This window comes from Homalodisca vitripennis, chromosome 4, assembly GCF_021130785.1.
Source record: "Homalodisca vitripennis isolate AUS2020 chromosome 4, UT_GWSS_2.1, whole genome shotgun sequence".
Lineage (NCBI taxonomy): Eukaryota > Metazoa > Arthropoda > Insecta > Hemiptera > Cicadellidae > Homalodisca > Homalodisca vitripennis.
The window spans coordinates 178,706,579-178,724,682 of NC_060210.1; the positions used below are offsets into that span (position 1 = coordinate 178,706,579).

At 38.7% G+C, this 18,104-nt stretch overlaps 1 protein-coding gene across 1 annotated transcript in view; it reads left to right on the plus strand.

Annotated features, from left to right (window-relative positions):
• The window catches only part of LOC124360707 (rho GTPase-activating protein 7), a 366,867-nt gene that overhangs the window by 94,181 nt on the left and 254,582 nt on the right, over window positions 1-18,104 (plus strand). The window contains exon 3 of the mRNA XM_046814537.1: window positions 6,397-6,525. Within this exon, the coding sequence (XP_046670493.1) occupies window positions 6,430-6,525 (96 nt within the window). The 5' untranslated portion in view covers window positions 6,397-6,429. The remainder of the gene's footprint in view (window positions 1-6,396; window positions 6,526-18,104) is intronic.

Consider the following 18,104-nt stretch of genomic DNA (forward strand, 5'->3'; position numbering starts at 1 on the left):
ACGGCTCAAGTTAGGTATAAATCACGTGGGATTATATTAGTTTAACATCACAAGCAAAACTCAGAAAATAACTGAAAAAGTGATAATGATGGATGAGAAAGGATGGATCAAAAGGGAAATGTTGCTCTCATTATGTTGTTATCATTTATGTCTGAAATAAGTGAACGAAGTACAAGGAGGGGTACATCCTTATTATCTATCCCAGTTCATCGAACAACTACCTTTAGTAAGTCGTTTACAGTTTCTGCCTGTCGATTGTGGAATGCCTTACCTTTAAACATCAGAGCCATTGAAAGGCGCGCTAGCTTTGGGGCGGAGGTCAGGGCCTTGATGCTGGGGGCTCGGGGGTATAGCGGTTGGCGGCTTTGGAATGTGGTACTTAGGGCAACTGAATGCAAGTTGAATGAATGCGTGTATGTCTTATTATAGTATTGTAAATATTTATAAAGTTACATTAATTATAAATTTTTTATTTTTTAATTTTATTTTAAAGCTAAGATTCTTGTAACGTATAAGGTTAATTAATATATTTTTGTTTAGTTATACATGTATATGTATGTTAGTTTAATTTTTTACGAGGTTAAGTGGTAGAGAGGACTTTATAGTCCTAACTTCGCCTCCAATAAAGACATTTTTCATTTCATTTCATTACTGACCATTTTTAACTCTCCAAACTCTAACTCTCGCGCTAAGCGATCGTGCTGGATATTTGTTAATTCGGTCTTATATAGTACTTTGCAGACAGAGCTGACTAAGTGAGTGGTTAACTCTATACTTGGTAGCTTTCGCAGCTTCCAAACGAGAACAGAAAAGAACTCCACGTACTACCTGTGTGTCAATGGCATACAAACCGACGTCGTGGAGTCAAAGTTACTCTTAAAGTGGCATTCCCGACTTGTAGTTAAGCTTTATGCGCTGAACTACCTAACGGGGGCTGAAAAATCCTCTTCTGTCTTTCTGTATGTCTGTCTGCACTATACCTCAAGAATGAATATTATCGATGGACTTTAAAATTTCGAATTTGGTGATGGTACATGGCCCCTATTTGGAATTTGGTTGTGCATCAACGTAGCGAAATCCTTCCTTAACTTTCCGCAGGCTACGTCAGAAACGAATTTAACTATAGACCTGAAATTTTGTATATTTTCCAAAGAGTATTGGCAAATTCCTCTTTTGCCTGTTTATCCGTTTGTCCGTTTGTATTCCACAGAGTATCTCGAGAACTAATTGAGCTATGGAATTGAAATTATTATGCATGTGACTTCATTTCTAGATCACCAACATCCAGTTTAATTAGTGTGTGTGTTACCCTAAGAGATTTGGATGAGCGATAGCGTAATGTTTACTCTCTCCAGAATATCTCGAGAATGTTATATAAACTGTACATTGTGCATGGTCCCTTACTTATACATAACAAAGATTGAGTTTGATGATGGTGCATGTCTGTCGATGTCATTTTTCTAAGTGTTAGTGAAAGCTGTAACTCAAGTGAATATCTCGGGAACGAATGTGAGTCATAGACTTGACATTTTGAATGTTTTGCTATCTTTGAGAGGACTGGCACCATCCTCTTCTGTCTATCTCTCCGTGTGTCTGTCCTTCTGCTTCTCTATTGCAGATTATTTTTTCATGTAGCTAAACGTCTACATTCACAATATTTAGTGCATCATAGAACTGATGTTATATATAGAACACGTGGTTTTTTATTAAACTATTTTAGTTGGTCATCATGGAGAAAACATTTTAACAAACACCTTTTTTACTAAAGCATTAATATGATGTTCCGTGTATTATATATTTGAAAATTTTGAAATTCAAACCCGCGGTATCCTCCATTTTTGACACAATTTGTACATAAAATCTAATTCAATTAATTAAAATGCTTGTTTGTTTTTTTTTTTATAATTCTAATCTTCTCAAGATTTTCATTGGTGAAGAAACGATTCGATTAGGACGATTGTATTCTAAATTAATTGCTTAGCTTTTCGTCATGTCGGGGTGCGTGCTCAGAGTTATGAGAAGTAAATACAAGAAAATTTATAATTCATTACTGTTTCCCAATACAGCAGTTAACAAACTCATGATAATCTCGTGAAGGTAGACAAATGGAATGACTGAAGCATGCTTAAGACGCTGGCGCTACTGCGGTCAGTGTAGTGCATCAGTTAATAACACATTCTACAATTAGTTATACAAACATTTGGTATCTAATATTACACGATGGCGTAGTGTTACAAAATAAGGAACAGTAGTCACTTCATAAAATACCAATATTGTCTTATCTGCATGAAAATTTCAGACACAGTTAGCAAATAACTTGTATTGTTGTCGCATTGTAACTACAGCGTATACAGAGCATATACTGGATTTTGTTTGAAAGCCATAAGTGAACGGAGCCGATAAAACTGAAGGCCGTGACAAAACTCGGCATAGTGTAGTAGTAACATTCAGGGTGTGGATGTATGGATGTTTAGAAAGCTCTAACGTCGCTCTAGGAGATACCGCAGTATTTATTGCAAACTCTGAGAGTATACGTCAAGATATGGAGGTTGAGGACAAGATGTGTTTATCGCCCCCCAGACACTAATAGCCCGGGTGTTTAACATAACATACTGTTCTGTTCCACGGCCGCTCAGTTTCAGATAAGCACTTGCAACTTTAAACAACGGGGATGTGTTCCAAACAATGTACTTTATTAGTTTTGTTAATTATTTATTTATTTTTCACACACGTCGCTCGTTAACATTTCTCCTGATGGGATTCATGTATGTTGAATACATCTAATGTTCAGCTTGCAATATATAAGTTTATAATTATCGTTGTGGTTTTTGTTATGTGATTTTCTATCTCTACTAGTATGTACTTTATTCATAAACATTTCATAAAGATAGAAGGACTAGGTTATTTTCGTTGCTATCTGTACTGTCCACTTATATGATATCTTATCGTGTAATGTAGGCGAACAATCTGGCCCACTTACGATAAACGTCCCTGTATATTTTAATATCACTAAAACAGACCTTGTCCTTGGTTAGTAATATTCCGGAATTATTATTACTGTTACAAGTGTCGGGTAAGTTGAATTAGAAAAGTTTCTCCGTTCTGTTTCTGTCATCAAATCGCTGAAAGTGATGTCATAATTATTAAGAGAAAGAGTAAACGTTTCAAGAGATGCTACAAAGTTCGCACTATCTACAGACGACGTCATGGTCAAAAAAGAAGACTCGCATATCTGGGTTAGTCATCCAACGCTTGACGGCTCCAGATTGACCATCACAAAAAGATGCGCGATAGCTGAGTCGAGAATAGCAACAAACAGTGAGCGCCGAGTCGCTCCCAAGGCTGTGATACATCAGCTGCAGCTCGCATCAATGGCTGTCTTGATGCAGGACATGTGCGAAAATAGCATCAGATGTGTGACGAGCAATGAGCCATGAGGAACTCCACAGACCGTGGTTGTGCGTGCACGCCACTCTCGCTGCACAGCTGGCAGAAGTTATCACTCAGTTCGGTTATCAGTGTGTACGCCCATTTCCTAGTGAGACAAAAACTAATCTATCATGAAATTTGCTTATAGGATAGTTAACCCACAGGTAATTTTTACCAGACATACGAACTCAAAGCGAATTTTATAATACAATGATTTAGAAAGGTAGTCTGCTTGAAACTTCCTTAAAATATCATTTTAGTTTCTGTTTTCCAAATGAATTCATTAAAAGAAGTATACGTTTTATCGCAATGATTTATATTCCTGTGGAAAGTTCGGTTATGGGCGTACACACTGCCCATTTCCCACTGAGGGAAAACTAATTCATTATGTAATTTCTTATAGGATAGTAATCCACAATTAATTTTCAGAATATATTTTAGTATATGTTCACCAATTAAATGTATTGAAAGAAGAATAGTATGATCACAACCGATTGTAGCTTTACACTCCTGAGGGAACCTGTAAATGATCCGAAAACATAGTCTGAGCTCAGCAGACGTATGGGGCGACACAGTTTAGAGCAAGTTTCTGAGGCATTGATCACTGTCAAGGCAAAGATAATTACCGGCTGAAAGAAAGGCGGGAGCGTGACAAGGCCTGGGGTTGTCGGAGATGAAAGTAAAATCACCGGAACTGGCTGCCAGGACGCGATAATTCGGCCATAACTCAGGTGTGTGGGTGCTGTTACCTCATCTGGGCCTAGGTGGTCTTTACTTCACTCGTATCGATATTACACCGCCTGGGCCACTCGCTACAATGGTCTGTGAACACATCGTACAATAGTATTTCAGTTTGGACTATCCCCTCTGAAGTCCTTTACTGCAATATAACCATATTCTTTCTCTTCATGGGGGATTTTACCGGGTGCCACATATCTTTTTTCACAGATACGCAATTTTTCTTTTAATTTATATTTTACAGAAAATAATATGAAACTTAAAATGGTTTTTGTTATTCCCGTTTCAAAACTTTTATACTTGTCAAAAAATTATTATGTTGCACGTTTCACTTTTCAAATGTTTATGAACCTTTCATGTCAAAAATCTTTTCAAATATTTATATACCTTTAATGTAGAAGATGAATATGAGGCGATTTTTTTTAATACAAGTGTGCATCAGTATTTTAGTATGAGTACTATATATGTATATATTTGAGCAATTCCATTAAAACTCCAACGGAATTGTTTCAACAAAATCCATTATTGCATAAGCGAGCACAACCACTTTAAAGATACACTTGCACAAGTCGAGAGCAACAAGCAGCTTATACCTCTCAATTGTGACGTGTGACATAGGTGATTTCTAGTACATTTTTAATAATTATACTATGTTTTTTGTTATTTGATTTTAAAAATTTCCAACAGACGCCATTTAATTAATATTAAAGAAAACAAGACAATTATTTTTATTATTTTCTCGTTATCTATTCAAACCTATATGCCAAATTTGGTTTCTTTAGCTTAAATAGTGTGAGAGATATTAAATGTTTTCTAAAAAAATAAGAAAGTGGCGTCTAAATAAGTTATTTTTCGACCTACAATTATATGCCTTTTTTAATGATGAGTATTATACTACCGTACGTTACCGTTAATATATAACTCGAAAAGAATGATACCAAAGTCATCATTGTACCAACAATCATTGTACTAAATACTGTATCGGATACTGAGTCATCATCCATTGGACAGTTTTTGTATTCAGCACTGTTATTGTGGCTAATTTAATTTATTGCTGTTTTCCAATTATTACATGTATCTTTATTGTATCAAATTAAATCTTTGACCACTTGTAAAACACGATATAACGTTATCTTTTATTACACCCGAGAGCAATTAAAAAGACCTTGCTGGCTCGGGTCGGCAGCGTCAGCGCCAGAAGGCAGTAAAACGTAAAACGCACGCAGTGGTGAGCGGTGACAGGTCTAGTTAGCCGCATGCAGAACTCTATATACAACCCGTCATTAATCTGCAGTGGTATCCTCCCACCTATCCTACCATCTATGATTGGTCGCTCTTGTTTACATTCATGGCCTCTGCAATCAGATAAGGTGACATAAGTAAGCGAGCTGTCGTCAGCTAAAGGTAGACCACTTCCAATTAACCACCGACAACCAGTGATCCAGTTCGATTCCGGTATTCCTTCAGGCACACACCTCCCATTGTGACCTGTTAAAATACTGGCTGTTATGCTTGTTCCTCTCCAGGTATGTCACAATACTCGGTAAATGTAATGTTTTCATGTAAAGTTTTAGTTACCACATTCTGTAGCAAGTCACTGCTGTCAGGGTAGTAATTAAAGATTGATAGTAGTTCTTAACAGTTGGAGATCCTCGAAGAGTACTCACATAATTATAATTCAGTCTCTGAGGATCCCAGCGGCCGCGCCATGAATATTTCAGTCTGTCGTGTACGTGAGCGTCCATGCTTATCAGCTGGAGGTCACGACACCAACCTTACTGATAACCTGCGGCGCCATTCAAGCCCGAAATATTTATCTTTATTAGCTGTTTCCGAAGAGGCTCTTGTGTTTGTAGATGCCACATCTTCCAGATGTTTGCGAACCTCTCGCCTATCGCGATGTTCGAGTCAGGGCGGTGTTATCAGTCACATCCGGTCGAGATAAGGAAGTGTGAATCTTGGCATGGATTGGTCATTGAGACATTCCAGAAATTATTTATCTTGACCGATGATTGGTGTACTGTACTTCTTTCACTAACTAATCAAATACTACGTACACTTTTCAGGACATCAAAGCCTCCAATTGTATAGCTGTTCCGAATCAACTATGTATTATTCTGTTATATTAATGACCAGTACTGTAATATAAATTTTTATTTTCCGAATTTTTTATTCATTATGTAAGTATCTAACTATGTACAAAAACTAACCACCACATGTTGCCTACAGGACTATCCGGGGAGACGACTCTAGTCTGGGACCATGGACACTCTGTTGCGAGGGGACGAGAGGGCTGCCGGGGTTATTTCCGGATCAGACCCCTACAGAGAGTTGGAGCTCTACCTCGAGAAAGTCAGCGTAAGTCGACACCTTATGTTTACAACCTACCTCAGCTGTTTGTAACCTGCATTGATAGTGAACAGTTGTCCATGTGGTTTCTGTTAGTGTCGATGTCTGTTAGAACCGCCGTATTTCATTTCTTGCTTCCTTCCCGTAATGGCATCCTTTGTGTCAAGGATCTTGTCAAGGTTTCTACTACTCAATTAATTGTACTCACTAATTGCCGAGTCAATGTATGTTAGTTCTTTGATTTTATTTTCAAAGTAGTTTTGTCGAAGAACGATTATATACATTGATTGTGTTCATCGTTGTTTCTATAAGCACTTCGAGTTTATTAAAAAACCAATGTTTTCTTCCTTATATGAGTTCCAAATCTAAATTCATACATCAAAGGAATTCTTCGTTTTAAAAATAATATCTTCAAACAACAAAATACGGTTATCAGATGGAGTTTTGTTTATCCAACCGAAACCCTTCTAGGACCGAGCTATTTATACCGCTTCCTCTCAATACCGGCACATTATTTACCCTGGAGACCCTGCGTTATTTTAGAAACTAGACGGAAACGTCACGGTTCGGGTGTGGAACGGCGGCGTCCTGCGTCAGTTTGAGGATAAAGGTGAAGGAGAAAGGTCGTCTAATTGACCCGGACCGGGGGTCTTGTGACATGTGCGTGGCGAGGAAACCTGCCGAACATCCTTAGGAAGTCAACCGAGTAGGTAAGCTCTATTTAGCCACATTACAATGTTCCGACCGTTCTTCCCATTATCCATAATTATTCTCTGGAGTAATCTTAATTTTACTTGATATTGCGCAATAGGAAGTACTTATACTTTGTATCGGCTTTTATACACTATACACAATACATAAATGGCCTTACCATTTAGATAATTTGTTAAAAATAGATACAGCATTTAAAACAGCCTTCACGAATTTGTCACGAACTAAAATGTATAGGCTACGTCTTAAATAAAGCATTATACAAAATAATATACACATAATATATTTTTATTAGTGCCTATAGCTTCGGGAGTGTTAAAACAACTCAATTTTGTGTAACACGTAGAAAATATTTTAGACAATTAGCAAACTAATACGGTGTATATTGAATATTAACGTGTACTGTTACCTGGAAATGTATTTGTGCGAAGTTTGATACGTCCAATCAGAGTTGCCAACTTACAGCCACAAAAAATCAACACATTGGAGTTAGGATTAATATCAGTTTTTGGAATTGCTACAAAACATTCTTTTTTACAATTATTATAAAAGAGAATTTATAACTTTTACCAATAATTTTTACTCTTTCAAAAAAGTTAAATTGTTTTGAATGTTTACATTTATCCCCTTTTCAAGCCAACCATAAATTTTTAATAGATTAATAAATACCGTGGCCTCAGCTTTGTAAGTAGGACAGGAGTCACTGCGGAGCCCGGAAAACTTGGTTGGGTTGACTGGCGGGCAGAGCAGTCACGGTAGGCTGAGTGACGAGACACACCCTGTCTCTGCTGTCCTGTTCTGTGGGACTGAGACACCACCATCTCCAGAGCTCCCAGAGGATAAGGTATCCTGATTCCGTACCGAATCTCAGTTACTTTTCCATTACATCATTCTGAATTAAGTCTTCAATCTCCTTGGTCCATTATTACTTGTTCTTACAAATTTAACAACATTTTTGATTTAGTACGTATTTCAAAATACCGTGTATGTTACATTGTCTTGTTACCAAGTGTATTACGAGTCTGTGAATGTAAAGTGCATGGGGTTTGTTACACGGTTCTAACAAGCAATCCCCCACGACGAAAATGTGTCACAGGCCGAGTTATGGGGAAGACACCGGGCTACTCCTGTGCCAGACATATATCAGCTGCTCCCCAGGTGTCTGTGCCGGGCCCGGTGCCCGGTCGTAGCCCGCAGTTTACGAGAGACTCCTGCACATATTTATGGGGTGTGACAGGCCCGGTCGAGACCTTAGTACACATTGCCCTGTTATTACCGGTAGCTACTCAGATATTTGGTTCCACTGGCTAAGTGAGTCAGATTATACGTTATTAACCTTGGACCAGGCTTTGATTAATTGGTATTTTAATTTCTACTCGCAATTTAAATCGAGATAATTTATTCTATTTAAACGATACAATCTCAGACCATTGACATTATATGGAAAGTAAATGTTTCTACTCGTTCTTACAAGTACGAAGGAGTACGCCACACCTCACAGGCTTTGCAGAGGCTGCATGCAAATACGCCAGACCTACTAACTGATAGACAGACAGAAAGATCACATATATAGAGATTAATTGTGCTAGCCTACTAAGTGGTTTCAATGACGTTCAGTCAAATCCAATTGATGAATATGGCCACATAACTTATTAGTTTCTATGTATAAATGAAGTAGCCCAGTGTGCACAATTAAAAAATATATATATGTTAATTTGTATTGAGATATCTTTGCTGACACTTAGGTTATATATATATATATATATATATATATATATATATATATATATATATATATATATATATATTACTATATCAAATTTTAAGATGTCATTTGATTACTGTACTTAGTTTTTAACAAATTTATGTATTCTACGAATTTCATGAAGTGACATGCACTATCATTGAACTCGATGTTACCTTAACATAAATGAAGCTTAATTCTCGAGATATCGTTTAGACAGACAAACAGACAGCATTGGAACTTTCCAGACGCACGAGTGATACGCTTCGATAAAGCTCAGCCAATTACACAGCCTTGACATTACTTAAAATCTAAAGTATTGGCGCTTATAAAAGAATTGAATGGTCAATTTAGTAAAAAGTAAATAAGTGACAATATCGGTAATACTTATAAATACTTGTAGGCAAGCAAATTTAGATTCATCTCATGTATTAATATGAAATGAATTAACTTAATATTATTTGATTTAAATGTAATAACTATTGTTGTTAACAAAGGAAATATTAAATTCCTTGCTAAGCTTTTACCTCAGAAATCCCGTTAGTTTTCCTCGTTAGTTGGAATACTATTTAGATAATGTAATGTAATATTTAGATATTTAATACATTTATTGCGGCTTAAATATCTTACATCATACATCAATATTATGTATATTCTTTCCATTGATTATTTTTGTATCGTTGCAAAGAATAAGGAAAAGTAAGATTTTTTATGAATATTATTGAGTGTTTATATTCCAAAAAGAAGTCAGTTAAATTTTGTGACAAAGGAAATTTTGATCGTTTAGCTCCTCGATAAAAATACATTATGTTTTACTATATGTAACAATTAGTTACACCATTAAATTACATTAAAAACATAAAACCAATATTTAATACATTTTATTGTTTTGTGAGGCCTTTCGATATCCAAGATATCTTCTTCAGACACATCATCGTTTTTATGTTTTTAATGTAATTTAACAGTGACCAATATAAGCTCCATCTACAGCAGTTACACCATTGTTTGAGTTAGATTAGCTAGTGACTAAACTTTCTGTGTTTTGGCATGGTATCACTAGATCTTTGCTACAATAAATTGACAAAATTGCTATAGTATGTAGAGCAAATTCAGTGTATGTCTGGAAAAGTTTATTATAAACAATAATATATCTTAAGTAGAACAGATTGATATTTAAAACTGATATTTATTATATAAGTTAAATAATATACCTATATTTTCAGTATAGTCCTTTTCAGAGCCATTAAGTTTTTTTTTTGTTTGTTAATGATAGAGGAACGACGAGTAGATTTTGGCCTATAAACAATAACATATTTGTCATAAAAAAACATTAACAGACGTGATACAAGGAGAGGTAGAAACATCTATCACATCATGCATGAGGTGTAACATCGTTCTCATTAGAGAGAACTCAAAGACGTTTTACTAAAGGAACAAACTAACCATGTATTTTAATCTAGTCGTGAACAACCCAGGACAGGATCCCAAATTAAAAAAAAATGCCATCGTGTCATTATCCTTGCTGGGATACAGTTTGATATTTAAATAAATAGATCTCGTGTGGTTCCCCTGTTATATTTCCTTGGTCACACCATTAAAGACCTCTATCTTACATCTGAGCATATAATTTCATATAATTCGTGTAATGAGAACGCATGAGATTTCACATGTTATCAAGATTATATTCGATGGATTAGAAACAGAATAATGTAAACTCTGCGTCGTGACAAGATTTGGACAACAGTATAGATAAGCTGAATTCAGCCTGTCACGCTTTCCTCCGCCAAGAACTTACTACGTAGTTGACACAAAATCTGTGTACAGACCACAGATAGCTCGAACCACTGGCAATAAATAAGCTATATCAAAGCGCGGATCTTTGTACATAACACTCCACTCAGGTGGATACGATGACGTGTGCGGGAGTGCTATACCAAGTGTGGAATGCGAAAGAGAAAGAGGAGATATAAGTGTCAAACTTTCCTGATTGTATCGAAGATATGGCAAGAAACTATCTGAATAATATTTAGTAATCGAAGTAATTTCTTCGTAGCAATTGTCTCTTCCTTCTTTGGCAAACGTAGCTGTTATTGGTCTAGACTGCATTACCGCTTTTACCCAACTTGGGTCCGAGTCTCTTTATTCACATAATTGTGCTTTTCGACGATGGACATACAGGAGTTGTACAATTGCTTGAATAGTCAGGATATGCTCTTCAAAGATGAACATCCAAGAAAAGCTGAGTTGTACGAGTGCATAAGTAGTTCGGATGTGCCCTTCATTAATGAACATACAGGCAGATATGAGGTGTAAGAATGCTAAATTAGTTCGGATATAGTCTTCTACCATGAACATCTTGGGAAAGCTGAGATGTACGAGTGCACAAGAAGTAGGATGTCCTCTTCAACAATGAACATACAAGCAGATCTGAGTTGTATGAGTGCTTAATTAGTTCGGATATAATCTTCGACCATGAACATCCAAGGATATCTGAGCTGTACGAGTGGACAAGAAGTAGGATGTCCTCTTCAACAATGAACATACAAGCAGATATGAGTTGTATGAGTGCTTAATTAGTTCGGATATAATCTTCGACCATGATCATCCAGGGATATCTGAGCTGTACTAGTGTATAAGAAGTTGGGATGTTCTCTTCAATAATGAACATACAAGTAGATCTGAGTTGTAGAGTGCTTAATTATTTCGGATATAATCTTCGACCATGAACACATCCAGGGATATCTGAGCTGTACGAGTGCATAAGAAGTTGGGATGTTCTCTTCAATAATGAACATACAAGCAGATCTGAGTTGTATGAGTGCTTAATTAGTTCGACGATGAACATCCAGAAGTTGTTCATCGTCGAACTAATTAAGCACATGCTTAAGTGTGCATTTGGGAAAGGATCAGTTTATGGAGGAATCGTAATTCTCTTTGGATTCACGCCTAAAAAGTGTTGTATTTTCCATCTATAACAAAACCAACCAACTGGAATACATGGTTTTCCACTGGGGAACGACCTGACAAATCACTGCTGCTATTCAGATGTCTGCATTAGTGTCAAGAATCAGGTACGTTACCTCCTACGTAAACACTACTCCATAGCCATGGCCAATGCAATTACAAAACTCGCCAAGTAAGAGATTCACAAGTACATAAGTAAATGCTAGGCTGTACTTTTGGGAACCTCGCCGTGCTGTCTGAAAATATTGAAACAACAGATTTTTAATTTTATATTACCTTCTTTGCTTCCATAGCTAAATAATTACTGTTAATTGTAAAGGGAAAATGAGTATGATTTGTAAAATTAAAGTCATTTGTGAAGTGAAATTTATTGCAATTACATCTCATTAGTATTCACAATTGTATCCAACCAATAACGTTATCAGTTCGTGTCAAACCTGTGTACTAATGATTGCCATTCAGTAGTGACATCGGAATTTGCGATGATTGATGGTTTATTCGTGACTTTGGGTATCACGGAGTTGCTCCGTTACATCAGACACCCAGACAGTTCCACGCGAGGAGAGAGGAAGTGTGAGGGGGTCCATGGAAGGGATTCATCTCAATTCTATCCATCATTTACCTTTCAGCTATTTGTTCACCGTGATCAATTCCTCTGATTTTTATTTCACCAGTGAATACCTGTTGATAGTTAGTTCAAATAAATGAATAAATGATTTATTTCTTAAAAACACAAATATTAGTACCAAGACAAAGTCATATGAGTATTACAAATGTATACTAACAAAATACAATTCTGTTATGACAAATCAAATATAATTTTAATAGGAAAATAGGTTCCCAAAGGCAAAGCCTGGTTATGGATGCTTATACTATTTAAATTATTAAATGTGTATAGATTGAGTGTCCAATTACATAAAATTTCTAGACGCAAATTTGTACAAAATTTTAAATAAATGAATTAAAATGTACTAATTTAACAAATTATTCAATGAAATTAGAATTTTGATCTGTTGTGTGCGAATGAGCATTATATTTTACAACTTAAAGCAGATGCATTAATTTTAAGAATTCAGTCATTGTCTATTAAATTATTAACTTTGTATGTATTAAGTAACATATTTAATATTTTAATTAAAATTCATGTTAATTTTATCTAATACCAATTCCTTGATAAACTTAGACAGGAAACCCAATTTTAATAATGAATTTGCTCGTCATTTAATATATATAACTATAAATTTAATATCTTAGAAATAATAACTTACACAAAACCTACCTTGTTTGTAAATTTAAATATTTGTCATAAGAAGTATCTGCTAAAAATATTTTGACTTTTAAAATAATATTCTGTTGAGTGAAAACAGATTACACACCATAGTTTGGGTACAAACCTTACGTAAGAGCTATCTAAGAAATGCCAGACCATGTACTGAGTGAGAATAAGGATTTATTGGTCAGTGAGGTAAAAAAACAATACTACACAGTTTTTATAGGTTTGAAAGATGACAGGATTTGTGGTTTTTGTTATTATAATTAGTGCAACGGATTGTTCCCCTTAATAAAATTGAACGTTGTATTGTATTTTCAATAGTTTAAACTTTGCGCTTGGAACGTTTTAAAAACTAAATATATAACAAACACTTATTTGTTCTGAAAATTAATCTCTCTTTCTCTCCCAAAATACCACGCTAAAAATTCTAGTACTCTTTTGCAACTTTACAGAGTGGCCATAGAATACGGTTCCCACCTGTTAATTTTTGTACGGCTAAAGTTAGAGAAATGAAACTCTGGAAGAATTATTCTCCGGAGGGTATCCTTTCTAACTGGAATTTGTCCTTTGTGATATCTATTCACAGAAAAGACATAAAAATTAAGAATTTCGGCACAAACCAGAGATTTTTACCGTTATTGATTTTCGAGACATTCAGAATCTAGCTTAGTTAGGCTAAGTTTATTTACACTTTTTAAATCCAATTAAACTTATTTATTATAATTAAACATTTCATTAATTCTATTTAAACAATGTATGTGAAATAAACTATGAGTACAGTATTTTCAGCGTTAGAAGCACTGTAAGTAGAAACATACAAGACGGATTTTTTTAGCTGTCATAAAAAAACCAAAGAATAATTTTTAAGTAAAACAACGTATACAACTTATAGAAAAAACATTTCCTACAAAAACCATTATTGTTTTATTCTTTAAGGGCTGCCTCAAGTTATTAGTTGCACAGATGCGAGATGCGACCAGTACTCCCGTGTGTTGTGCCGTCTAATTGGGCTTTTGTGCCTCAACTGTGCAATGTTCTCGAGGTGGTAACACTCTTGGAGTAACTGGCCTGTAGTTATTAGTTGCACAGATTGCGAGGATGCGACCCGTACACAAAAGTGTTGTGCCGTCTAATTGGGCTCTGTTCCTCAACTGTGCAATGTTCTTGAGGTGGTAACACTTGGAGTAACTGGCATGTAGTTATTAGTTGCACAGATGCGAGGATGCGACCCGTGCACAAGTGTGTTGTGCCGTCTAATTGGGCTCTGTGCCTCAACTGTGCAATGTTCTCGAGGTGGTAACACTTGGAGTAACTGGCCTGTAGTTATTAGTTGCACAGATGCGAGGATGCGACCCGTTACACAAGAGTGTTGTGCCGTCTAATTGGGCTCTGTTCCTCAACTGTGCAATGTTCTCGAGGTGGTAACGGTGGGAGTAACTGGCCTGTAGTTAGTAGTTGCACAGATGCGAGGATGCGACCCGTACACACGTGTGTTGTGCCGTCTAATTGGGCTCTGTGCCTCAACTGTGCAATGTTCTCGAGGTGGTAACGGTGGGAGTAACTGGCCTGTAGTTGTTAGTTGTACAGATGCGAAGATGCGACCCCGTACACAAGTGTGTTGTGCCGTCTAATTTGGGATCTGTGCCTCAACTGTGCAATGTTCTCGAGGTGGTAACGGTGGGAGTAACACTGGCCTGTAGTTAATAGTTGCACAGATTGCGAGGATGCGACCCGTACTTCACGTGTGTTGTGCCGTCTAATTGGGCTCTGTTCCTCAACTGAGCAATGTTCTCGAGGTGGTAACGGTGGAGAGTAACTGGCCTGTAGTTAATAGTTGCACAGATGCGAGGATGCGACCCGTACACACGTGTGTTGTGCCGTCTAATTGGGCTCTGTTCCCTCAACTTTGCAATGTTCTCGAGGTGGTAACACTTGGAGTAACTGGCCTGTAGTTATTAGTTGCACAGATGCGAGGATGCGACACGTACACAAGTGTGTTGTGCCGTCTAAATTGGGCTCTGTTCCTCAACTGAGCAATGTTCTCGAGGTGGTAACGGTGGGAGTAAACTGGCCTGTAGTTAATAGTTGCACAGATGCGAGGATGCGACCCGTACTCACGTGTGTTGTGCCGTCTAATTGGGCTCTGTTCCTCAACTGAGCAATGTTCTCGAGGTGGTAACGGTGGGAGTAACTGGCCTGTAGTTAATAGTTGCACAGATGCGAGGATGCGACCCGTACACAAGTGTGTGTTGTGCCGTCTAATTGGGCTCTGTTCCTCAACTGTGCAATGTTCTCGAGGTGGTAACGGTGGGAGTAACTGGCCTGTAGTTAATATTTGCACAGATGCGAGGGATGCGACCCGTACAACACGTGTGTTGTGCCGTCTAATTGGGCTCTGTGCCTCAACTGAGCAAATGTTCTCGAGGTGGTAACGGTGGGAGTAACTGGCCTGTAGTTAGTAGTTGTACAGATGCGAAGATGCGACCCGTACTCAAGTGTGTTGTGCCGTCTAATTGGGCTCTGTGCCTCAACTGAGCAATGTTCTCGAGGTGGTAACGGTGGGAGTAACTGGCCTGTAGTTAATAGTTGCACAGATGCGAGGATGCGACCCGTACACACGTGTGTTGTGCGTCTAATTGGGCTCTGTGCCTCAACTGAGCAATGTTCTCGAGGTGGTAACGGTGGGAGTAACTGGCCTGTAGTTAGTAGTTGTACAGATGCGAAGATGCGACCCGTACACAAGTGTGTTGTGCCGTCTAATTGGGCTCTGTTCCTCAACTTTGCAATGTTCTCGAGGTGGTAAACACTTGGAGTAACTGGCCTGTAGTTATTAGTTGCACAGATGCGAGGATGCGACACGCACACAAGTGTGTTGTGCCGTCTAATTGGGCTCTGTTCCTCAACTGAGCAATGTTCTCGAGGTGGTAACGGTGGGAGTAACTGGCCTGTAGTTAATAGTTGCACAGATTGCGAGGATGCGACCCGTACTCACGTGTGTTGTGCCGTCTAATTGGGCTCTGTTCCTCAACTGAGGCAATGTTCTCGAGGTGGTAACGGTGGGAGTAACTGGGCCTGTAGTTAATAGTTGCACAGATGCGAGGAAGCGACCCGTACACAAAGTGTGTTGTGCCGTCTAATTGGGCTCTGTGCCTCAACTGTGCAATGTTCTCGAGGTGGTAACGGTGGGAGTAACTGGCCTGTAGTTAATAGTTGCACAGATGCGAGGATGCGACCCGTACACAAGTGTGTTGTGCCGTCTAATTGGGCTCTGTGCCTCAACTGAGCAATGTTCTCGAGGTGGTAACGGTTGGGAGTAACTGGCCTGTAGTTGTTAGTTGTACAGATGCGAAGATGCGACCCGCACACAAGTGTGTTGTGCCGTCTAATTGGGCTCTGTTCCTCAACTGAGCAATGTTCTCGAGGTGGTAACGGTGGGAGTAACTGGCCTGTAGTTAATAGTTGCACAGATGCGAGGATGCGACCCGTAACACACGTGTGTTGTGCCGTCTAATTGGGCTCTGTGCCTCAACTGAGCAATGTTCTCGAGGTGGTAACGGTGGGGAGTAACTGGCCTGTAGTTATTAGTTGCACAGATGCGAGGATGCGACCCCGTGCACAAGTGTGTTGTGCCGTCTAATTGGGCTCTGTGCCTCAACTGTGCAATGTTCTCGAGGTGGTAACACTTGGGTAACTGGCCTGTAGTTATTAGTTGCACAGATGCGAGGATGCGACCCGTACACAAGTGTGTTGTGCCGTCTAATTGGGCTCTGTTCCTCAACTGTGCAATGTTCTCGAGGTGGTAACGGTGGGGAGTAACTGGCCTGTAGTTAATAGTTGCACAGATGCGAGGATGCGACCCGTACACACGTGTGTTGTGCCGTCTAATTGGGCTCTGTTCCTCAACTTTGCAATGTTCTCGAGGTGGTAACACTTGGAGTAACTGGCCTGTAGTTATTAGTTGCACAGATGCGAGGATGCGACACGTACACAAGTGTGTTGTGCCGTCTAATTGGGCTCTGTTCCTCAACTGAGCAATGTTCTCGAGGTGGTAACGGTGGGAGTAACTGGCCTGTAGTTAATAGTTGCACAGATGCGAGGATGCGACCCGTACTCACGTGTGTTGTGCCGTCTAATTGGGCTCTGTTCCTCAACTGAGCAATGTTCTCGAGGTGGTAACGGTGGGAGTAACTGGCCTGTAGTTAATAGTTGCACAGATGCGAGGATGCGACCCGTACACATGTGTGTTGTGCCGTCTAATTGGGCTCTGTTCCTCAACTGTGCAATGTTCTCGAGGTGGTAACGGTGGGAGTAACTGGCCTGTAGTTAATATTTTGCACAGATGCGAGGATGCGACCCGTACACACGTGTGTTGTGCCGTCTAATTGGGCTCTGTGCCTCAACTGAGCAATGTTCTCGAGGTGGTAACGGTGGGAGTAACTGGGCCTGTAGTTAGTAGTTGTACAGATGCGAAGATGCGACCCGTACACAAGTGTGTTGTGCCGTCTAATTGGGCTCTGTGCCTCAACTGAGCAATTGTTCTCGAGGTGGTAACACTTGGAGTAACTGGCCTGTAGTTATTAGTTGCACAGATGCGAGGATGCGACACGCACACAAGTGTGTTGTGCCGTCTAATTGGGCTCTGTTCCTCAACTGAGCAATGTTCTCGAGGTTGGTAACGGTGGAGTAACTGGCCTTTAGTTAATAGTTTGCACAGATGCGAGGATGCGACCCGTACTCACGTGTGTTGTGCCGTCTAATTGGGCTCTGTTCCTCAACTGAGCAATGTTCTCGAGGTGGTAACGGTGGGAGTAACTGGCCTGTAGTTAATAGTTGCACAGATGCAGGATGCGACCCGTACACAAGTGTGTTGTGCCGTCTAATTGGGCTCTGTGCCTC